Source organism: Vidua macroura, chromosome 1, assembly GCF_024509145.1.
Source record: "Vidua macroura isolate BioBank_ID:100142 chromosome 1, ASM2450914v1, whole genome shotgun sequence".
Classification (NCBI taxonomy): domain Eukaryota; kingdom Metazoa; phylum Chordata; class Aves; order Passeriformes; family Viduidae; genus Vidua; species Vidua macroura.
The window spans coordinates 88,183,903-88,208,295 of NC_071571.1; the positions used below are offsets into that span (position 1 = coordinate 88,183,903).

The following is a 24,393-nucleotide window of genomic DNA, read 5'->3' on the forward strand; positions in this document are numbered from 1 at the left end:
TGGCCTTATGGGGATTTTAATGCTCAGGTTCTATAAGAAAGCTTTTCTTCCCACCACATTCCACATAATCCAGCGCAACTGTGGGCTGCTGCCAAAAGCAATAAACCCACCTTTTGCCATTACAGTTTAATCTCATCCCCTTCTTTCCACCAGATCTGGTAGTCACATGGCTGCTGTGTGTGTTGCCTCAGTTTGCTGAATCAACAAACAATACTTTTTTCTACTTTTTTGGTGTCCATCCAGTCAGTGAACATCCAGGCCACACAATCATCAGATTAGTATCAACAGAAGTGATGAGAAAACTTCTTTCATCTGCAGTCCACATTTATACCAAATTATATGTAGTATAAAACTACCCCTATGCTTTTGAATTAAATAACTAAGTAGAGAGCACACTTTCACAAGCCTCATATAGAAGCAAATTCCTTGAGTGCTGTCTTTTAAAAAACCCATGAAATATCACACTTGAGTCCCAAGACCACAGTCTTGCATGTGTGCCTTCATTTGTTTTACTATGAATAGTTCTACTCAAGCTATTATCCTCACATTGAGATTGTGTTAATTTTATGGATGTGTTATATTTTGATTCAACTATAGTATCCTGAAGTATAGAACAAATAAATTTGCTTTGAGAAGATATAATTCTGAATTCCAGTATATTCTCACGTGCATATGTCATACTTAAAATCAACATTACATTTTTAAAGCACAGATATGAAAACCAGATTGTGGTAACTGAAAAAAAAATTATATTTTATTATCTAATTAACAGTGCTGAAATCTAAATTCTGTTCTTTATAACCAAAGATATGACAGAATCAGTCAAAATTACTATTTTACTAGATTTACTCAGAAAGAAGACCAGCATAATTGCCATAAACTCCATTACATACATGTAACATCGAATAATGGCTTTTAACTTGAAAAATTGTCTACTTCCTCCCACTTGTGGAAGTAAGCTTGGCAGCAAGAACTAAGCAGCAAGAACTAAGTTTGATCCAGAAAAAAACCCTACAATAATAACAATCTGACAACATTTATGTACTAGCTAAACACAAAGATCTCAGAGATATGCACCTTTCTTTTTTCCATGAAGTGGCTGAAGTTGTAATTTGTATGGATTTAAACACAGTTGACTCAAAATATGTAGGGTCATCTGGCTAAAAACTCTCATTACACCTTAACATGATTTATAGCACTCAAAATACCAGCACAACTACCTTCCTGAGTACAGACAGCTTGAGAAAATGATAGTTAAAAAATCCCAGACTCTATGCAGAACTAATTGAGGTAAAATAAGATGCCTGATACCCTTAATTCTGGCAAAATTATACCACTGGAAAAAAGGAAAAGGAAGATCTTTTATGCCAAATTGTATAGAACCTGTAGCCCTGGAAAAAGGTTTGCTGAGGAATCAGCAAGGAGCGTGGATACTCCTGCTTGCTGCAGGTCTGCCTGGGGAAGCCCATCACCATTCCAAGAAATATCAACCTGCAAATATGACACCCTGCTAGTACTGCATCACAAGCTCCAGTGGGGACCAGAGCCCACATGAACACAAATTCATTCTGTCCCAGCTATGCCTTCATTGCTTGAAGACTTGATTGCTTGTGCCTGAAAAATAAAAGTGTTTTAAGCAGCTCTTTTCAAGTGAAAACATCTCAGAATTTGTTTTAAATTCTCACAACAGGGAAAAAATGTCTACTTAAAAGTTTTATATATTCCACAAATTGTTAACTAGTAAGTTCAGGCTGGAAAGCTCAGCCTTCGAACACAATACTCATTCTTCATTTTGCAAAGCAGTTTCTGAAGTCACCTCCAATGGCACTGAGAGCCAAACCCAGTCATACAATATGTGTAACAACATGCCTTCAACCCCTCTACTTTCCAGGCTGAACACCAATCTAAGGTACAGAGGCACAGCTGAACATGTACTTTACTCACTAGTGCCTATTTTATTCATTGCCTTCCTCATCTTCAGCAAAATCAAGGCAAGACTCCAGTGTTCCTGATCATCCATCTTTTACTCTTTGCTGTCATGTCAAGCCCACAGCTGCATATTTTCCTGGCAACTGTGAATCAACCCCCACTTTGATGATTGATTCACAGGCTAGAATAAGAAATGCTTGCACGAATAATTCTATTAACAACTTAAAATCAATCTGGTATGCACAGCTGCTTCTTCCCCTGCAAGAGCTTTCCTCCAGAGGTTGTAGCCTTGTCCATCATATTAGTTTGTTATACTAACATGTCCCAGTCCAGATTCAGGGAAGTATCCAGGCTAAAAACATTCCTTCTGGTTTAGCTTTTTCTGTTGAGTAAATCACACTCAGCTGGGATAAAGAGAAGTACAGCAATGTTCCCAGTTACAGACACAAAGTGACCAGCAATTCAGGTACATATCAATGATTTTATAGGTGTCTGTGTGCATCGGTAATTTTGTGCCAAATAATAAAAATAGATATAAACCTGAAAATACAACTGGGGCACACTTGGCAGAACAGAGATGCCAGCTTCTGTAGCTGTCTTGTACTGAGGAGTTCCCTTAGCTGGAGAAGTGCCTAGAAGTTATTTAAGAAGCTCACATTTCTGTTCTTCTAGTAAAGGAACAAAATTTCTTGGCCAAAACAGAAACAGGGTGCCCAGAGTGGGTCATCTGCAGAGATTAACTTATGAGCACTCCAGGACCAACACACTTGTTTTTGCACAGGTGATAGGGGTTTGGCAGAACTAGAAATTAATTGAAGGATGAAGCAGTCTACTTCAAAAACTCCTCTCCAACTGACACATCATGCCATTCCCATTAAATACATGTGGCAAATTGGTCCTGGCACTCTTAATTCTGCCAGCTTTCCAATGATTAACCGCTAGGCAAAACCTCTGCAGGCTTCTGAACTTCAGAAAAACTGACATGCTGGAGAATTAGAGAACTTGAAGTAATCACTTCTTCCCGCCACACCACATTAAAGGAAGCAACCCACAAAACTTGTGAAGAAAATAATTACATGGTTGAACAGCTAAGCGTGCCTTTGAACATATCCTGCTTTTTCAAAATCTTGATTGAAAGTGCTACTGGCAGCTGTGCTGTAGGCATATAAGTGTGGTAAGGAATGATTAAAAATTACCCATTCCCCTTCTCCACAAACTATTTCCACATTACCAGGGACATAGAACAAATTGTAACAGAAGTAACACTAATGCAGCACAGAGTGTTTCTGACTTTGGAGTATTTTGACTAATCAGATAAATAGTTTCATCACACATACACACAACACCAGAGTACATTTATAGTGTTCACAATTCTGAACATGATTACAGTGTTCTTGAAGAGTAATACTGATCTGCACATACAGATTAAGACACCCTTGCACTGTAAACACAGTATTGTTCTCAAATTTGCCAGAGAAATGTTAACATTCTCCATGACTTCTTAATTACCATGACCTTATAAAGAACAAGTTGAAAAGATGACAAATGGAAGAGATTTTTGGGAAGTGTTTTTCTCTCAAAAATGACTAAAAATGAATACACACATAAATGTTAAAATTTTGGCAGGAATTTACAAGAACAGAAAAATCCAAGTCTCTCCTAAGACTATACCTAAAATTTTATACAAAGATTCCACTTTCACACAGCAAGTATAGTGAGAGTATTGTATCCAGAAAAAATGGAAAAGAGAAGCAAATGCAACATTATAGAACTTATAGAACATGTCTCACTGTGAAACACAATAACTGTGGGGTTGTGAAAGACAAAAAGTTCTATTTAGCTAAACTGGATTTTGAAGTAGCAATTTCAAGTGCCTGCAAACTTGAGTGATGCCTAGGTAATAATTTTTTAATAGTTTATAACAATTTCTTTTTCCATTTTTGTCTAATTCAAAGTCTAGACCTCTCAAAGGTTATGATTAAGTCAACTTTTTAGAGCCTCAAATGTACATTTCATATTTGAAAATTGATTAAAAACTACATTATTTCAATCTTGTGAAATCATATTTTGAAAAATATACCTCCATTATTAAGAACAGCAGCAATGCATCAAGAACACCAGCCCTACCAGGAAATCACAGAATCACTTTCATCACAACAGATGAAACACAGATCGCTACAAACCAGTTCCTTATCACTCATTAAAAATGAAAAGCAGCAAGAGCTTCATCTCACTCTGCTAATATAATCTTCTGAGGTAGGAGATGAAAACAAATTCATTCAGGAGCTAGGACTTGTGTATGCAGCAACAAAGCAGAGCTTCTAAAGAAATTATTCTTGCAAGATAATGTAGATAATCAGGAAAATTTTGTTTCCTAAGTGTTATTCAATCTGAATGCCTCTTTCATAGAGATGAGGGTTGAGGTGGGGGGAGTCATCATCCTGTCATAGTCCCAGAAGGGTAAAGCAATCTTATTTTTTGTTAAAACAAGGCTACAATTTTCTTTTTAATTACTTATGATTGAAATAGCTCTGAAAGGATCAATATTCTAGAGGCAAGATCAAAAACAAACCAGATGGATATTAGAAAACATTATAATGAAATCTAAATGAAGATTTGCACATTTCATTAGGTAAGAAAATTTTTGAAGTATTTCTCTCATCACCCAATCTCTTTTATTTTATATAATGCAGAATTTTAGTCTGCCTCATTACAAGTAATGCATGAATTTTTCAAACAAGTGATTTTTTTTCCTGAAATGCTTATGCTTAAGTTAACTTTCCTTCAGCCAAATTAATTTCTATTCCATTAACATGCTTCATACTTGTAATCAGATTCAAAGTTAAATACAATGAAGAAAACTGGTTTCTGCTGGTCCATCTTATATACAGATTTTTTTTCTATTTTACTAGTAAGTATCTTATATACAGGAAATTCTCCAACTGTTTGCTGGAACAGTAATATCTTAGAGACCTGTACTGTTGTTTAGGATTAGTCTTTGCACATTCTTCATTTAAAGAGAGTACATTTTTAATACAACATCAAGTACTTACCCTTCTAACCTGACATCAGGTAAAGATCTGTTGAGTGCAATCATTTCACTTGCCATTAAATTAAATTGATTTATTTTAAACATTTCTTTCATTTTCTCTTGCTCCTCTTTTGGAATGACCACAGGCTTCCCCATCTCTCCAGGTCCTTCATGTGGTTTTTGTATGGGTTCTGGAACTTCAAAAAAATAAAATGTTACTAACTCCTTTTAAGCTTGTTTTTGTTTGTTTATACATTAATTTACACTGTAGGAGTGCTCACATTTAGAACAATCCTAAACCCACAAGGTTTTGAAAGTGAAAACCAATCTTCACATTTGGGAGTTTAACAGAAATAGTTAAGTGCTTTTCTTACACACCACAGTTCATGTAAAAAAACAATAAGGAATTCTTTCTATCTACCATTACATCATAATTGACTTTATAAAGTTCCTGTAAAGAAAAATTCAACTTTTCCAGGAAAGCCTGCATGCACAAGAAAAATCTGGGATATAAATGAGGGGAGACCTCACGGCAGTCTGCAACTTCTTCACAAGGGGAAGAGGAGGGACAGACACTGATCTCTGCTCTGTGGTGACAGTGACAGGACCCAAGGGAAATGGCCTGAGGCTGTGTTTGGGGAGGTTTAGATTGGATATTAGAAAACATTTTCCACCCAGAGGGTGTTTGGGCACTGGAACAGGCTCCCCAGGGAAATGGCCACAGCACCAGCCTGACAGAGTTCAAGAAGTCTTTGAACAACACTGGCAAGCACATGGTGGGACTCTTGGGGAGTCCTGTGCAGGGGCTCAATTACCCTGATGGGCCCTTCCAACTCAGTGTATTCTGTGACACTGTGATAAATGATGTTCCAGAACAGTAAAGGTTCGATTCAAGTGTAGCTTGACATTTATTTCCACATTTTTATTTTATCAGAATGACATTGGCAGCAATAGTTTAGAAACAATTTCTCTTGTTTGTACTAATGTTGTTTTTATGCAACAAAATTATATTTTGAAGGTTAATATTAGTAACAGAACATTATCAAACCAGTAACACTACACATCTTAAACCCAAAGAAATTTAAATATCAAATATCTGATCAAACTGAAGAGGAAGAATGGGAGAAAAAGAATTCAGACTCTTGAATTATTTAGGGTTTTAAACCAAATATGTAAAAAAATCAGAACAATTTTTAAAAAGTTACATTTCTCTTTACAAGTACCATTCACTTTTCTCCTGAACAGAAATGCTCAATTACTGAATTTGAACTATATTACTGCTTTACAAATTCAGCAAGAGGTTTAACTTAAAAAACAGCAATTTAAGATCTAAACAGAGGAACAGAAAGTATTTTAAAATAAAGACACCAAATCCCCAAGAAACAAGCCTAGCTTTAAATTATCTTTAATTTGCATCTAGGATAGCACAGTGTAATTAAACCTTAGGCAGAGAGTAAACAGCCACATAACGAATAAAAAGAAAATTAAAAAAGAAGGCCCGAACCTTCCATCCTTGCTGAAACACTAAGACTTAAATATATATTACCAATAAATGAGGCTTTTTGCTGGTCTGCATTTAGTGCCAACTGGAAACAAGCACAATGTGCTCCTTGAGAAACTTTCATTTTCAATCACCTGAAGCGATTGCACTAGTTGCAGTCACGTAGGAGCATTTAGCAGAGAAAATCCTCCCATCCTCCTCCCATCACAGGGTGTTTTCTTTTAACCAAACTCTCCTTGATGGCCTGTTGAGCTATAAAACCCTAGAAGTTGCCAGCCAGCCATTCATCCACTGAAAATCGATGGAGTAAGTGTGTTCGAGCAAATCCTGAACAGATGGGCCGAGGTGCTCGTTCCAGCCACGGGCTAAGCTGAGCAAGCAGTTTGCTTTGCATCTTTGCCTCTTCAGAAGGTATGGTTGGAACCTGCAGCAGAATTTGCTGACTTGAAATTGCATAACCTTTTAAACTAGAATTTTTGCCTTCCAGGGGGTAATTAACTTAAAATTATGGTATACAATAAAGTAATTATTTGGGCTTAATTTTATACATTCAGCGTGGTATTATTATCTGGGCTATTACAGCAATTTTTCTTAAGTGTATAGCAATGAGTACATAGGTTCACTTAGAAAATGATTTAACAATGAGTGTTCCACATACCTAAAACAATTAAAAAACCCTATCAGATATAGTTGTAGGCAGCATGTTTTTCAGAGTACTGAAGAGTATCTTATCCTACCAAATGACCTATTTAGAAGAAAAAATAATTTCCTGTTTCATTTGCACTTCCAGTTCTTTCTTAAATTTCACTAAACCAGTCAAACTGATTAGCTAAATCAGCCAAAAGCTCATCTCTCACATTTGCAGGTCCTCCTGTTAAGATGCGAGTTTAGCACATCAGTGACTTGGATACTGGTGTACAAATTCCACAAATTCATCAGTTGAATTTTTATATTTCATTAGTAAATACATACTGCTTGATTACACATTTTACCTCAGTACCTCATTCTCCTTGAAGAAAATTCCAGCAACAACTAACTAGATTCAGATATTTTGTGCAACTCACTAAATGCAGACAGTCAAGTTGAGGCACAGGCAGGGCAATGACTTTCCAAGAAAAGTTAACCATCAGAAGATGTTCTCTCAAGTTTCTGAGAATCATCTTCTCTTGGGTTTTTTTTTATGGTTATCTGTTTCCCCACAGAAACATGTAGGTTTCACACAAACAATAAGCAACAACGTTCTCCCAAAATTACTAATAAATGCATTGTTAAGAATTCAAACCACAGTCCTCTTTTGTCAGTTAAATACAGAAAAAAATTTCCTTTGAAGGACTCTATGTACTTGGTGGTATTCTTCTAACAAACAGAAATTAAATTTATGGCTACAGGTTTCAAAACTAAATGAATGACTGAATAACCACCTGATTAAATGAGAAATCTAGTAATGTATTTCCAGATTTTTATTTGTATCAGTAAACCATTAGTTTCAAAGAAGGCTTGATCTCTTCCAGATCTTCATTAAAAAATCAGCAACTCTTTATGTCTGTGGACTACAATTTTCTTTTTACCAGGCAATATGCCTGATGAAAACCAGATAATTCAAAATCTAAGACTATCTAAAGCCAGGAAAAAGAAGTGGATTCTTCTGGTGAGATGCCTTTAGAGCCCATGTAAACTGACCAATGAAAAGTCCAGTCACCTTTGGAGGCGGCACCATAATTACAAGAAGCTGTTTGGACAGGTAAAAGTTCAGAGCACTTCTGCCTCTTACACACTCCTCAATCTTAACAGAACAAGACTGATTTATGACAAATGGTTCACATTTTCAACAATTAAATCTTGAAATTGCTCACTTTTCTTCTTAGGATTTTTTCATGCAGATGAGGTTATTCAGAACCAAGTCACAATTTAGAGATCCAATCTTTACCAGAGCTCAAAATTCAGAATGCAAGGTCTTGATTAGCAATTGACAAAAATGGCTGTGTCCTAGTTTAACTTTGTCATTGCTCCAGGAAAAGAGTGTAAATAGCAAGGAGCTGAGATTACATGATTCTTGCAATTCACCAGTCCTAATTCTGAAAGATTCCCCAGTGCCCCTAATCATTACACAAGGGGAATGTACCTTGAGGTAGAAAAAAAAAGGAAAGAGGATGATTCTGAAAATTTATTTTGAAACCACATCAAGTGCCAAAGCTGGAAGGCTTTTGTTTTTTTTTTTTCAATCAGACCTTTAGTAAGCCTCTAACTGGGGGTAAAGAATGACTCATTTCATCTTCATTTAAGTCAAGACCTGAGGGATGACATACAGGGTTCTTACAGAAATAAGACAGAGCTGCACAAAAAAAAAAAAAATCTTTATTATTAGTAAAACCACGGTACTACCTAGGTATATTTTGTTTACAAGAATGGTCCCTAATGGTCCCTAAGCTGTTAGAGAACATCTTGAACCCTCTCTTTAAGTCTGGAACTTGTTTACATTTATTAAGTAAGCTCTATTCCAGGCTGTGCAGTCTAAATTGTAATGCCAATCTCCATAGGAAAACAATAATGTTCAAGTAACTATCCTATGAATTTTAGATTTGGGAAAAAAACCGTAACATGGATGATGCTAACTTACCACAGTTAAGTAATTTTCTTTCCAATTCATAGCAACATTTAAACTTACAGCAACAGTCTTCAATAGAAAACAATTAATTACTTTTTGTTTGTAAATTTTACTGATTAATCACCAGGAATTACAAAAAGGGAGCCACCATCCAGAAGATGCGGCAATAGGAAGAACATGTGTGGCAGTTTGATGTGCACCATCCATGTCAGAGGAGGCGAAGCAACCTCAGAGCTGAGCACTGGGAAAGAGCTTCCCCCAGTTTTCTCCCAAGCCCTCTGGTCACAGTAGGGAGAAGAAAGAGCAGCTGTATCAGTCAGCACAAGCACAGGCTTCTCACAGCTCATGGATTGTTGCTGGAAACAACACTGCTGGGTGTTCTGATCCCAGCTCCCCAGGTTACCTGGTGAAGCCACTGCAGATGTCTTCTGCCATGGTGGAGGGGGTTGGCAAAAGCTTAAGTCCATAGACAAATCATCCCATGCAACTACAGTCACTAGATTCCAACTATCCCTCCCTCTGGTATAATCTTAGTTACTCAATCCTGTACTCTCCAGACCCTCTTTTTCCAAAGCATGTCCACCTCAGCTGCCTTCCTACCTGGCTAGTGGCCTGTCCCTTTTCTACCTCACCTTTTGTCTCCTCAACTCCACACCTGTGTCATTTCAACTCCCAGCCTTTAATCTCCGTCAGAGTAGACACCAAGGCTTTCATCTCACTCACCTTACAGTTCCCCATAACCATGTACACTGAGTTTTCCACAGTTGCACATTCCTTTACTATTCCTTATGTCGTGGTTTGACATGGAAGTGAATTTTTTCAGAAAGTTGGGGTCAAACCAATCAGTGGTCAGGTTTGGATACTGGCACCTGGAGCGACCACTGAAGGCATGGACACACCTCTGAGAACACAGGGGGTTAAAAGCAAGAACTCCCAGGGGAACTGTCTCTTTGGTTCGGGTCAGGGTACAGTGCAGACCTCCCCTGCCCAGCCACAGGCTGGGTGGGAGAGGGGACGCCATGTGGCCTGGTCGAGGTAGGCCAGGGGCTGAAGGACTGGAACTGGGCGAGCCCCCTGTGGATGGAAGGGTGGAGAGAAACAGAGATGGCTTTGTTCCACCCGCCCCCCCCCCCCCCCCAAGAGGGAAAGAGACAGAGAGCCTGAGGGCACCTGGAATTTACCGGCAGAGGAGAAGGAGAAGGGTGGGGGGAAGGTGCCCAGACATGGGAGTTGGGAGTCCTGGGCAGAGATTTCAGCTGTCCAGGGAGTCCGAGACTTTTAACCCTTTCCTGGGAAATGAAGGCTTTGTAAAATATTACTCCTCCTTGATTTGAAGTAGAAGAGAGATAGTCTGGGACCTGAGATGTTAGAAGAAGGAATTTTTAGGTGGAAGGAGATGATGAGGTGGCTTGTGGATGGACTTTTCTTGATAGCCATAGACTGAACCAATTTCTCCTGCAACAGAGACTGCATTTTTAGGGGGATGCAATGGTGAGCCAAGAGATCTGCTTCAGCGACTACCAGCACAGGAATGGATAGAACAGAGAAAAGCTGAGGAGGGTGTGGTGAAGTCCTCCATCTTCAGGAAGAAGAGGGTGTGGTGATGCCCTCTGTCCTCAGGAAGAAGATGATCTCTGTTCCTGGACCCTTGGCCCCAGGGGAAAATGGGGGGGACTGTGGTCCCAAAATGAGAAGCTGAACTGTTGTCTCTTTTGGTCCATGGCAAAGCATCCTTAAAGGAGCCCTATGAGCAGTCTGTCCATGCACGGTGGTGAGAGCACTGTGACATGGAAAGGAGAGTGTCACACTGGCAGATTTTCTCCGGGTGGTGCCATGTGTGACAGGGAAACACAGAAGGGTGGCAACTGTGTTTCCTGGGGTCGTCTATGGTGCTAGAGAGACTCCTCTCACCCTTGATGGACTGAATATTGATTATCTGAAGGGTGGCAACTTGATCAGGAATCCCAGGTGGTGTCTCACTGTGGTTGTTTTGGAAATTGGGTGGGGGGAGGAGTGTTTTGGAGAGTCTTCACCCTGGATTTAGTGTATGTATGTGTCTTTTATAGTAGAAGTAGCTTAATAAAGATTTTTTTTTTCCTTTATTTCTAAGCTTGGGCCTGCTCTGCTCTGTTCCTGATCGCATCTCACAGCATTTATTTGGGAAGGTGTATTTTCATGGGGGGCGCTGGCATTGTGCCAGCATCAAACCGTGACACGTTATTTTCAGCAATTTTAAAAACATTACAGCAGGATAACCTAAAATCCAATATTAGACACATAACCTGAAGTTCCTGATTTAAGATGGTGGTATCTTATGTCATCAATACCAATGAGAAAGAGCCAAAAGACAATTTTGGCTATGGCTTTTGCCTAATTCTATAAAAAGAAAATCCTTCAATTTTCTGTATTAAAAGCCTATGGAAAACATCCTTCTAACTTAATGAAAGCCCAAACTGTCCAAAGTTGTCCTCAAAATCCTGTGCTCCTGCTGAAATAGCTAAAGACTGATTTTTCCAACTAAACAAGTACAACCTAAAATAAACATAAACTCTTCAGAAAAACTTACTCCTATGATGAGTAAGTTCATTAAATGCCATGGAATTCTTCCATGAATTGCAAAAGAGAGGCTATATACCAGAGTAACATGGACAAGAGGATATTAAATTCAGAACACTAGCATAATTTATGCTGAATCAAGGAAACTAATTCAATTATGGAAATTAAAAGCAGAGGAAAAAGTGAAGTGAAAAAGCAGATTTTAATAAAAGCTTCACAGACAAAATAGCCTCAATGTTATCTGAGAAGACTCCAGGCACTCTGAGCAGGAGTAAACCCACTACAGATGCCAAATCAGCAAACTACTGGAACAAGTAAAAATATCTATGATCAGGCATGCAGCTTGGTTAAAAGGAAATGTCACAGGGTCAACCAAGGTTTCTAGCAGACCTATTACTCCTGCACATACCTTACTACAAATCAGCTGTTAAAAAAAAAAAAAAAACAAACCAACCAAAAAAAAAAAAAAAAAGAAAAAAACACCAAAAAAACAAAACCAAAAAAACACTGAAAAAACCCCACCAAACAAGAAAATGTACAAAATTATATACAAGGTTTTGTTTGGGTGGGTTTTCATTTGTTTGTTTACCAGCCGACTATAAGACATTATAAACATATCAAGAATTTTAACACACACAGGTTTGGGTAAAGGTCAGAATGAAGACTCTACTCAACTAAGTAAAATTAGTGTTGCATAGGGAAAGTCATAATACTAATCTGTCAAAACTGAAGACTTTCCCTCACCTGAAGGGTTCCCACAATGAATTCGTATGTCATCTGAAATTTCAACATTATCAATATATCGCATTAAGTTGATAGATATTGACTTCACCTGCTGTTTTCTGACATAAGTTATCTGCTTTATGGGAAGCCAAAAAGTGGATCTATTCCTACATAACAACACATCAGCCATTATCTTGCCACATAAGAATTTCCAAACTTCTGGAGAAAAAAAATAAAAAAGGAAAAAAAAACAGGACAAAAAAAGCCTGAGTTTCTGTAGAAGACATACTTTCTACATGAGCCTAGTTAATTTTCTTGCCACTTTACTTTCCTCTTACTGAAAAAGAAACTCAAAAAATGCAATGCCAGTAATGAAAATTTAAGTTAATTCTGCAAAATTCAGGTGAATTAGAACCCCTTGTTCACATGCACTCATGAAAACAGGAGTCCAGAGGTGCTGAGCACAGAAATTCTACATTCTACACAGTGCTCTCTGTGGAGATTTATTGGCTTGTTTTCATCACAGGGAAAGAAAACAAGTAAACCAAATCTGACACTTCTTAAATATCTCCCCTGTGTTATTCTGTAATAGAACAACATTATTCTTAAAATACTTCTGAAAATTCCCAAGATCAAGATTCATACCAGATGTCAACAGGTGAAAAAGTTTTCTGTGATGGAAAGCAATAACCTTGAGTGCAATTAACTGATTGGACTTGACAATTACCATCACTGAAGAGGCTTCCAACATCAGCAGTGTAACACAGACACAGCCTTTTCAGTGGGAGAGATACCTACTACAAAATTAGATGCTTCACAAACAAAGTGGAGGTGGCAGCTGCTTGCTGTTTTAAATGCATACACTGAGATATTGCAGGGATGAGAAATCTCCCTGCACCAATCATTTCTCCCATGTGATCAACTATGCTAACTTCCTAAAAATAAAGTTGGCAACGTCAATAGTAGTGCTGTCAAAAAATACCCAAACAAAACAACCCCACATTCAGCTCATCTAATTGGTACTCTAAAACTTAAGATGGCAATAACAAAACTGAAAGCTTAACTGAAAACCTTAAGTAGTGAATAATACAGCTCTCACTTAAAAGTTATCTAGAGAAGCATGTACTCATATTTGTCACTTTTACATCCAAGTTCATTCTCTTATCATAAACCTTTTCATTACCATATTTACTGTGCCTTATTGCTACAGTCTTTGTCTAAACTTTGGGTTAGGTGGGTTGTGGGGCGGGGGTGTTTTTCAGTTTGGATGGTTGAAGTCTTTTTTTGCAGGGGCAGGCAGACAAGTGAGCTTGGTAGTTGGTTTGGTTAATTTTATTAGCAGGTCTAATGAAGTTAATAGTGCCTTTGCTTCCTCACTCATGGAAATTTAAATATGCTTTAGACTGCATTAACATGGCTTAGATTTCTGCACTTCTTGTTGCATAGTTTTTTAGGGTTATTTCATATACATTAGTGCTTAAAATTCTACATCTTAAGTGTTTTAAGTCTGCAACATACATGTCATGCAATATGGTTATTCTCTAGTCATTCAAAGAAACACAGAATATTCTGTGATTCCTAAATACTGACACAATGCAACATCGTTGAGAAAAAAAAAAATCCCAAATCTTTAAAAAGAGTACAATTTTAAAGGAGCATAATTTAAAGAGTACTTAGGCAGATAACTTACCATCTCCAGCTGGCAGGCCTCGTTCCTTTTTCTCATCACATTTATTGCATTCACTGAAGTACAGCAATAGAAACATATCCAGAAGGACCCAAACCAAAGAGGTGGCAAGGACCACCTTGCAATATGCAAATTTTTTCATGGCACTTTAAGTCAAATACAAAAATAAAAAAGTATAAATAAAAATATCAACAGGGTTTTTTTAATCCAGTTTGAGAGACCACGTTCTATATCTGGAAAAAAAAAAAAAGAAAAAGAAGTCACAAAATTTACCTGAGGACAGATGCTAAAATCAGAAATTTTAACTCCATTTTAAAGGTAACAATTTAGTTACCTTATGATGTATGCAAAAAAAATTAATGTCCTATGCATTTCAGTGAGATATGGGAATGGGGTAAATTATAGCAGCATTATCCCAGTCCTTTATTATGTTGACATTCATCACCTCATCACTCATCAAAATGAGTGACCAAAACAGAGTCCTCTGCTGAGCCACTGGAAAAGAAGGCAGGCACATCTAATGACATTAGAAGAAACTCCCTGGATCCTCTGCAAACCAGGACAACCTAAATGAATGAAAACCAGGAACATCTTGGGAAGTAGGGTATCACTCTCTACTGTGTGAATCCCATGGCTGATACTTCTCATGCTTCTCCCATGTAGCACACACTGACATTCTAGGTCCATCACTAGGAATGCTGGCCTACAAATGCCAGGATTTTACACAGGGTCTAATTGCCTATTACACAAGCATCACAGAGACAAATGCTTTACTTTCAGCAAACCAAAAACAAACATCCCTTTTAGTAAAATAAAACAGTAGGCAAGGTTAACAAAGTACCCATAAGCCACCACGATCATTTACTAGGTATTCAAAGCTAAAGTTAGCAATTCTGACACTTGAACTGCCTTTATTAGCTTAATGTCTGGTTATAGAGCAAACCTCTATACATTTTTCAATGTGTATACATTACAATTTTAGAATGCCAGCCTTTGAAATTCTCTTTTGCCCTACTCAAATTACAGATTTTGTTATAAAGACTGCATATTTCCGTGACTAGTAGGGCAGAATCAAGAATAGCTTTGAGCTTCCTCACGCTAAAATACGAAGGGTTTAATTTTTAATTTTTTTTTTAACCACTACTGACATATTTCAACTCAGAGTACTCCTGAAATGTTTACCAGTGGGAACAGCATACCAGTTAAAACCAGAATTGTAGACACTCTTCACATAGAAAATGAAGGGAATAAAATAAGAAGTCTTTAAAGACATGCTAGAATTTTATAAATTACATACACTAAGTTTTTCTTACACGCTTTCAGTGAAAACTGAAGAATTTATTGAAAAGCAAACTTTAATCACAAGCCTTTGTGCTGGTTTGGACTGGGGCAGAGTTAATTTCCTTTAATGCGACCAGTAGAGGCCATGTTTTGGATTTGTGCTGGAAACAGCGTTGATAATTCAGGGATGTTTTCATCAATGCTGATCAGTGCTTAAACACTGTTGAGGCCTTTTCTGCTTTTCACCCCACCCCATCAGTGAGGAGGCTGGGGGGGCAGAAGGGAACACAGCAAGGACAGCTGACCTCAACTGAATCAAGATATTCCATACTATATGGAGTCATATAAAGCTCATATAGAGGGGATGTTTGGAGTGATGGCTTTTGTCTTCCCAAGAAATCGTTGCATGTTATGGAGCCCTGCTTTCCTGGGGATGGCTGAACATCTGCTTGTCCATGGGAAATGGTGAATGAACTCCTTGTTTTGTTTTACTTGTTTGTGCAGCTTTTGTTTGAACTCATTTTTCATTTGTATTCCTCCCATTCTCTCCTCCATCCCATTGGGGTGGTGGGGCGTGAGTGAGTGGCTGCTGCACAGGACTTGGATGCCAGCTGGGGTTAAAGTACATCAGTTGTGACTATGCAAAAACCTCATTAAAAGCCTGCATCATTAAGACTGCACTTCCTTTAGTATTTCATTGCCATAATTTGACCCCTGCCTCCCCTCACCCTTCTTAAGGGAAGATGCCATGACATCCCATTTCTAAATACAGCTTATTTCTTCTTACTGGCAGCAGACACATTCCTGTTTCCCTGCACTCCTTTACACTGAAGGATGTTCCTTCACACAGCTTTGGATGGTACAGCAACACAGAAGCCTGTGGCCTTCCACTTGTACAAAGCTAGAGAGGTATACAACCCTCTGCTTACTACATAGGTGTACATCAAATACCAAGAATGAATTTTGTTTGGGACCTCAACTTGCATCTATATAGTTTTGGTGTACAGGGATGACTGTACAAAACTAGGAACTGCAGAAATATCTGTAACTAACAACCTGATGATAAAGTAACAGATGAAATTACCACAATGAAACATCAAGTGACATACATTATGAAAAAATCCCAGGGGTTGTTCGGTTGGAGGTTTTTTGGTTGGTTTTTTCAGTCTTTTTTTTTTTTTTTTTAATAGATAGGAGGATAGACCTGAACTCTGGGTCTTGGGAGCTGTACTATGAAATTCTTTAAAACCATCAGCAGCAGTGAAAGAAAAATAAATTTGTTACAGACCACTATGTAAAAAACAGAAACCAAACCCTCACTACACCATTACACAGTATTTGCTCTCTCATCTTGAGTGCTATGTGAACATCCAGTCTTATAATTTCAAAAAGGATATAGAAGGATTAAAAGGAACAAGTGAGAAGTGCAGAAGGATGAATACAACAAAGAACAGCTTTATTGTAAGACGAAAGTAGCATTTTTCCTGGCTGGAAAAGATGTAACCTAAATCAAGTGGCAGGTCTATAAAATCAAAAGCTGTATGGAGATGGTAAATAGAGATGGACTGTTGCCTGCTACTCTTTTTTCTTATATTGGCAGAAATCAAGTGAATTTAGCACAAGAGGTTAAAATTCAGAAAAGGAATGTATTCCCTACAATGTGTAGTCATCCAGGGGAGCTGCCTGCCACCATCCCCTGCCAGCACTGCAAGTCTCCTCATCAGCTATTAAATACCAAGTCCTTACACCTACTTCAGGCAGCCCCTGACCATGAACTTCAAGTCACTGCATTCCAGGAGAGTACAGTGAGAAGTATCATTCCAGTTTCCCCTATTCTCTGCCCCAGATGTGCATATCAACCGCTGGCAGAAACAAATACTGTATACAGACAAAATTTGTCTGACATAGTGCATGACTGCCCTTAAACTCTTCATACAATAGGTTTCTTCTGGTCCAAACTCAGACACCATAGAAATGATTTGGCAAAGAATCAAGTCACACCACCACCCTGCTTGTACTTAAAGAACACAAATGCTAATAAAATACGTGTTTTGAAAGAAAACTCTACCAATTCTTTTAATTTCACACTTCTTGAAGTTCAGACTTGTGAGACATTAGGCTGTAAAACAGTGTAAAACACACAGGAGCACAGTGCTTTGGAGTCCTCAAATTAGCAAGACATCAGGAGAACCACAATCTAGACTTGCTGTCCATAAAAATATCAAGTGCTTTAGAATGCATAGCCTGGTGGTATATCTGCCTCTAACAAAAGAGAATTCTTTTGTCAGTTCAGTGAAATGTCAAAAAGACACTTTGTGAACCCTTTGAATCCTTTGAGGGTTTGGGGAAGTGATGAAAAGACAGTGATGCGAAAGTTCAACACACAGTTTTCCATCAATAAGGCCCTTCCCTGTACCTTAGATGAAGGCTCTTATTCCTTTGGGCAGTCTATCATCTCATGAATTACACTGCATTTTTACCACTGCTTTTGTGACAGCACTTCCCCTGCCTGCTTCCCCAGCAGAGCAATGAAGCAGAGGGGCCCAGAAACTCCAAAGAAGCAATTGTTCTTAAGGTACCAGAGCCTTGACCCAGAGCTCTGGGAAGAGGGCTCTGCTATCCAGGGCTTGTGTTGTGTATTTGGTTCCTCCCTCTGCTGCTGGAGAGGCGGTGGTGGCCTCAACCACGGGAAGAACGCTCTGAGTGCTGCTTCTTCAGTGGAACAGGCTATGGAGCAAAGTGAGCAAGGATGAACAGCAGGTGGATGCATCTCCACAGAGACCTCCAAGTGCCACAAGTCTGTGCCCCATGATGCAAAAAAAGAAGAGACAGCTAAGCACTGCACTCAAAGGATAAGTGGATGCAAACTCCCAAAATGGAGGCTGAGAGAGATAAATTCAGGAAATGGTGGCAACAGAAGAAAAGCTGGCAGATGTGCCCTTCCACAACAATTATACTGCCTGGGATGCTGTTGAAAGACTGATGAATATGGCTGAGTTACATTTCCTGAGCATGACAGGAGTTTCTCAGATAATCCAGGAATACAAGTTGGAACAAAGCAAAAGCAGCAACAATAACAGCACTTTAAGGATAGGGGATAAAAACAAGGGCTGAGAATAATGCAGATCCAGTGCTCAGCATGGAACTTCACATGCAGGACACAGACTGGGTCAGGGATCTCTTAAACCACTTGAACATGTGCAACTCAATGGCATCAGAAAGGTGGCATCAGAGGGTGTTGAAAGAGCAGGCTGATCTTACTGCAGGGCCATTCTCTATCATCTATGAAAGGTATGAAATAGTGATCCAGAGTTTCACAATCCTCAAGATCAGGAGAAAAGTTATCATCAGTTAGGAAAGAAGAATCTGGAGAACCATCTGCTAAGTCAGTCTCACTTCAGTCCTTGCAAAGATTATGTAAGAAATCTTACATACAAACACACAAAACCCCAAACCAAACGAAAAAACAAACAACAAAATAAAGCAAACCCAATCCCAACCAGATCACCACAACACAAAAACCAAAAGGGGAACAAGGCAGTACAGATACACCAAAGCCATACCATACTTGAACAATTTGGCAACTCTCTTCAAGGAGAGCATTGGTTTGGTGAACAGGGAAGAGCAGTGAATGGTGTTTGCAATAACTTCAACAGGGACTGTGACAGTCTTCCAGAGTACTTTTTCAGAACTTAGTGAGGTTTCATCTAAAGAAGTGAGCTATCAGGGGGGTGGACTGCTAGCTGGACCACCATGCTTTATGGGTTCTGACCAGCCATACAAAGTTCAGCTGACAGACAACCACTAGTGATGGCTCTCTGAGGCCAAAACTGGAGCTGACACTTGTCTAGTGTCTTTACTGAGAAGCTGAGGGATAGGACTGAAAGCATGCTCAGCAAGGTTGCTGGTGACACGCAGCTGGGCTGGAGCATGCAGACAATACCCTGAAACAACATGCAGGAAACTGATCTGGGTGGCCAATTCAAGGGACATTCAAAGGCTAGAAAAACAGGCAGGTTAAAACCTCAAATATTCAGTAACTAAAAAGTACAAATTCCTGTTCTTAAAGGCCAAGTTGGATAAGGCCCTGAGCAACTTGATCTAGCTGGCATCCTTGCCTATGGCAGGGGCTTGGAACTAGAATATGACCTTTGAAGTTCCTTCCAACCCAAACCATTTTATGATTCTACAAGTATTAGCTATATAGGCTCGGTACTACCACGCTCAGAAGCTGCTCTGCAGGAAGAAACCTTTGGAGCCCGAAAGCAAATTCAAAATGAATCAGCAGTGTGTTCTTATGGCAAAGAAAGTCAACTGCATCTACAAACCAGCCTAGCAAACACAGAAATAATCCCCAAATGCATAGGCTTAATAATTGCATTTATCTAAAGAGTCATGTAATAGAACTGACGATTTTTGCAAAACCAAGTATTTTTCATCCCTTCAAAATACTGGATTATAGATTACAAAACCCTTATACTCTGGAAGAAAAAGGAGTATTAAAAACATCTTGGAAAAGGTAGGAACAAAGGTTGTACTTTATCAAGAATAAAGTGAAAAGAGGAAAAATGGGTACATTCAAGTCTTGTTATTTCTGAAGGTCAAGTGAATTTTTCTTCCCCATGACAAAATCCATGATACATTTGACACTACAGGAAAAGGTCATCTTTAAAATTACTGCTCATATAAAGAGCATTGTTTCACTTAACAACCTCTTTTACAAACACAGTTGGCATGGGAAAGAAAACTTACTCTTTTTCAGTATAGCACACAAATACTCAGTAATTTTTATCTTTGGATCAACTTTATCTCTGTTTATACCAGTGATCAGTCTTCAATACGACTTTGTAGCAGACTTGACAAAGGACTTCATTGCCATTATTCAGCTGAATCAGGATTCTACACTGGTTGCAGCACGTAACCAGACAAAGCTGATGTAAAGTTTGTTTTCCAGAATTTCAGATATGAACAAAGAGAAGCTGGCACAAAATAAGGGCTTGTCAAAATTCTGACACAACATTTGCTATTTTTAAGCTATTAATATCAATTTAAACCAAATTGAAAATGATTAACTGAACAGCATCTAAGGAAAGATTGATGGCTTCGACAAAACTGAATTTTCAGCTTCTCAGTCCACTTAGTAATGAGGGAGAAGAACTGGCATACTGCAAGGTAACATATTAGGCATGTGTATGGATTTTTGAGCAAATTTCTAAAAAATTGTTGTGAGCACTGTCTACAACTCTGTACCTCTGAACTATTAGTGAGGCCAATCCCATTGGTTACATCCATATTTGAAAACAGAAGTGATGCCAACACTACAATAAGGTTCCAGAACTACTTTTGCTGCTGGGCTGATGTGTTTTATCTTGTTCTTTTTTTCTTTTTTTACTGACTCATGCTCTGAATTGGTTCTAGTGCTTGTTTGCAGAGAGCTCATTACCATCAGAACATCAGGTTGGTTTGAGGATAAACAAAGCACTACCTTTCAATGCTGTGAAAGCAAGTGATAAAAAAAACATTTAAATTAGGGTGGCCCATCACCTGTGGAAAATGGATTATTCTTCATTTTTTTCACAGTAACACAAATGCATCCAGTAAATTTCAACAGGCAAAAATAATACTAAAGTGTTTTAGGATGCCAGTAGTTTTCTTCTCAGAAGTTAATATAAGAGAAGAATATATCATGGGGCTATGCTCATTTCATGGATTTTGAAAGGTTTTATTATTCATCTGTTCAGTACAATTCAGCAAGTAAGTTCTGAGGAGGTGATGAGAGAAAGCAGATCATACTAGTCTGAACAGTATGAAAACAATTCATTAAAAGCAAACCTGCACTTCAGAAAAATCTGAGAAATGTAGGTCAGTACAATAAATTTCTATTCTTCTCGCTCTGAGTAGGAAGACTACACTTTTAATTCATCAGAAGCAATTTTTAAATTAAGAAGTCATTTTTTAATTGGCCATTTGAAAAAAAAAATCAATTATATTTCTAAAAACGGTAGGCCTTGCAATAAAGGCAGAATAACAAACATAGAAGTGGCTGACTACAGTTGAAAAACAAGGATGAACTTCATACACAAAGGCAGAAGCTATTGGTTCATACCTCCTTTCCTACAAATTAACAGAATGCATTACACTCACAAAAGTAGAAGCTCTTGTGAGGTTAAAATCTCTCATCACATAGAAAAGCAATACCAGAAATTGAACAACAGTTATGCCCTCCAACTACAACTTTGTCAAACTGCTTACGACTGTATGGAACTGTGTGACTGTGTACTTGAACCTTTGATTCTCCCTATCCAGAATCACAGAATCATAGAATACTTCAGGTTGGAAGGGACCTTCTTACCTAAGTAGTCTTTACTTAACCTTTCAACTTTTAAGATTAGCTCTAAATACTGCTACATAGTAAGGAAATAACATTTCTGAATTGAAGAAAATGGCTTTTAAAAAGTTTGGCTTTTAAAACAAGTTCTTTCAGTTAATGCAAGAAAATTAATTGAAAACACAATGCTATTTTGGTACCTATAGTTTTCAGAAACAACTACAGTCACTGAAATTCTGAAAACAGTTTATAATTTTGCAAACCAGTGTTTAATGGTTTCTCAAATGAGTTAGTAAAAACACCAAATTCCCGCAATACAGCATTTTTGAGAATGGAAAAAAAAGATTATTTACAAAACTGCTCAAATAAAAACCTTTGAAATCACTTAAATTACACTCTTTCCCAGTCATAGTCAGACCTCTTTAGATTGACTTTAAGAAAGTCCTGTCTTGCTTGCAGGAAGAAACTGCAGTGGGCAAGGTTTCAAAGGACCAGAAGAACAACATTTTAATCAAATAATAAAAGTTCAAACCAATTTAATGCACAGATTTTGAATTTACATTCTGTTTTTCACAGCAATTTTTGCTATGCAAGAAAAGGAATAAATTTATCCAGGAGGGAGATTAAATATTCCCTATCAGACTATCACTGTAAATATTGCAAGAGCTCAAGAGGATAGCTAAAACTTGGAAATTAAGAACACAATAAAAGTACAAAGAATACTGCTGTCATATAACCAGCTGAGATACACTAGATGTCTAGTCTTTAACTTTGAAGTAGATTTCAAATGTCTGAGGCAACAACTTCATTTCTCTGTTGTTCTACAGGTTGTATAAAAATTATCTAAAACCAGACATCTCATTCAGGGATTCTTCACACATTCACATTCTCTCAACTGCTCTAAAATTTAAAACATACTTCTCTTATGTCCAGTGAGAAATCAAAATACATTACTTAATATTGCCAATCTAACAACCAGAAAACAACTATACATCCTTTTACAGAACTGCTTCAAATAGTTGGAGAACATCGTTAGCCCAGGTTAACTGCAACACATAAGAAAATGAATACACAGATATATAACACCCTGAAGCAAAGAGAAGTAGGTGTTTGAAGGGGCGTTAAGTTATTGGCTGTTACAGTCCTGGCAGGTAATTCAAATCACTGCTATTCAAATCTTTTCCCTCTTAGACTGAACAGCAGAACTGCCTCTCGTGACAGGTGCAGAATAGGCAATCCTTTTTGGAAAGCAGATTTATAAGCCAAAAGACAGTTATTTCTTTTCCTGAAACAACTGCAGTCTTAAATTGGATTACTGACACCTCAGATGCTGACAGAGAACAAACATTTCTCTTCCAAGCCACAGCTACTATGCAGGCACACTCTGGGAGGGCTACTGAGGGTGCTTGACTAAGAGAAACAGCCAGCATGAGAATACAGGCAGTATTTTCATCGCTAAGTATCAGAGGCAGCACGAAGACAATGAGCAATTCATGAGTGAAAAGCTTTTGTTTTTAACAGCAGCAAGAGATGATTTAAACACTAAGCTCATAGACCCTTGACATGCAATAATTAATGGCATCAGTAAGTCCTATTTGAACCTTCTGCTACCCTTCACAGCAGCCTAGAAGGCTGAAGTGGACTAGAACCACTGGAATAGTTTTTGATTCACAGATGGTGACCCAGCACTCAGCTTTTTCAGCACAGCAACACTCCTGCCAGTCAGCATCCTAGAGCTATAAACTGAGTCCAGTTTTTAATAACTCCCTGAAGAGCTGTGTTAGCTGGTCTTTCAACCCCAACACTACAGGACTTTTAGAGAAAAATTGAGGTCACAACAACACAGGTGTTCTAGGTGAGGACCTCCATTTCCTCAAGAAAAACAATCTGTCATGTAAGGTACAGACTGTGAAAGTTTACCATTACTCAGAAGAAACAGCTTAATATGAAGTAATTTTAGGCTCCCTATTGGATCTAAATGGCCTTTTAAGAAATTAAAAGCTGAGTTACCCAAAATTTATACTGCAGCTGAGTAGTGTCACAGTAGCAGAGATTAGGCTATTAGTACGCTATTAGCTGTCTGCAAGGAAAAGCTGCAAACACCTCCACATGTTTTAGGCTCTCAGTCTTGTGACAGGATGTAACACGGCGTGAAGGCTTCTAGCCAAAAGCAGCATCACCTGGCCTTACAAGGCATAGGTTCCCTAAGAAACAAAGCATGCAAACAGTCAAGAATTTCTAATAATCAAGAATGCATACATTTCCAAAAATTATTTTAAATAACTTGGCAAATGCCAGTTGAGCTGTAAGTAGAATAGGCTACCTGATAGGATTTTTTTTAAAGTTAAAATTCTTTCTAAAAAAAATTAAATTTAGTATTGTGAGCAAGCTTCTTTAAGAAATCATATGCACTAGATTAGACTATGTGGAAGTAAAACCACAGTAAGCTGTTTCATATTCTCAATGCTCACATTTTCCGTCTTCCTTTACAATGTTTCTGCACGGTTCAGAAAATCAAATTGACTTCCAAAATGTTTTAAAAGTTCTACATTAAAATGTCCAACATCAAACTCAGAATTTACCACCTGAGACAGAACTAAAATAGATACTATCTTTATGAATAAGTTGCTCTTCAAATAAATGTGTCAAATAATAGAATTTTCTGCAGATTATACTTTCTTCAGTCTGCACATGTCAACACTCAAAACTGTCAGGCAGCATTTGCTTTTGAAGTATTTTGAGGAAATAAGCA

At 38.1% G+C, this 24,393-nt stretch overlaps 2 protein-coding genes across 2 annotated transcripts in view; both read right to left on the bottom strand.

Annotated features, from left to right (window-relative positions):
• The window catches only part of GALNT1 (polypeptide N-acetylgalactosaminyltransferase 1), a 45,787-nt gene extending 31,529 nt beyond the window's left edge, over positions 1 to 14,258 (bottom strand). Inside the window, exons 1-2 of the mRNA XM_053989703.1 lie at positions 14,036 to 14,258; positions 4,983 to 5,157 (exon numbers count right to left, since the gene is read on the bottom strand). Of these exons, the coding sequence (XP_053845678.1) occupies positions 4,983 to 5,157; positions 14,036 to 14,174 (314 nt within the window). The 5' untranslated portion in view covers positions 14,175 to 14,258. The remainder of the gene's footprint in view (positions 1 to 4,982; positions 5,158 to 14,035) is intronic.
• Positions 14,207 to 24,393, bottom strand: part of LOC128806758 (translation initiation factor IF-2-like) — a 42,901-nt gene continuing 32,714 nt past the window's right edge. The window contains exon 4 of the mRNA XM_053976607.1: positions 14,207 to 14,265. Coding sequence (XP_053832582.1) covers positions 14,260 to 14,265 — 6 coding nt within the window. The 3' untranslated portion in view covers positions 14,207 to 14,259. The remainder of the gene's footprint in view (positions 14,266 to 24,393) is intronic.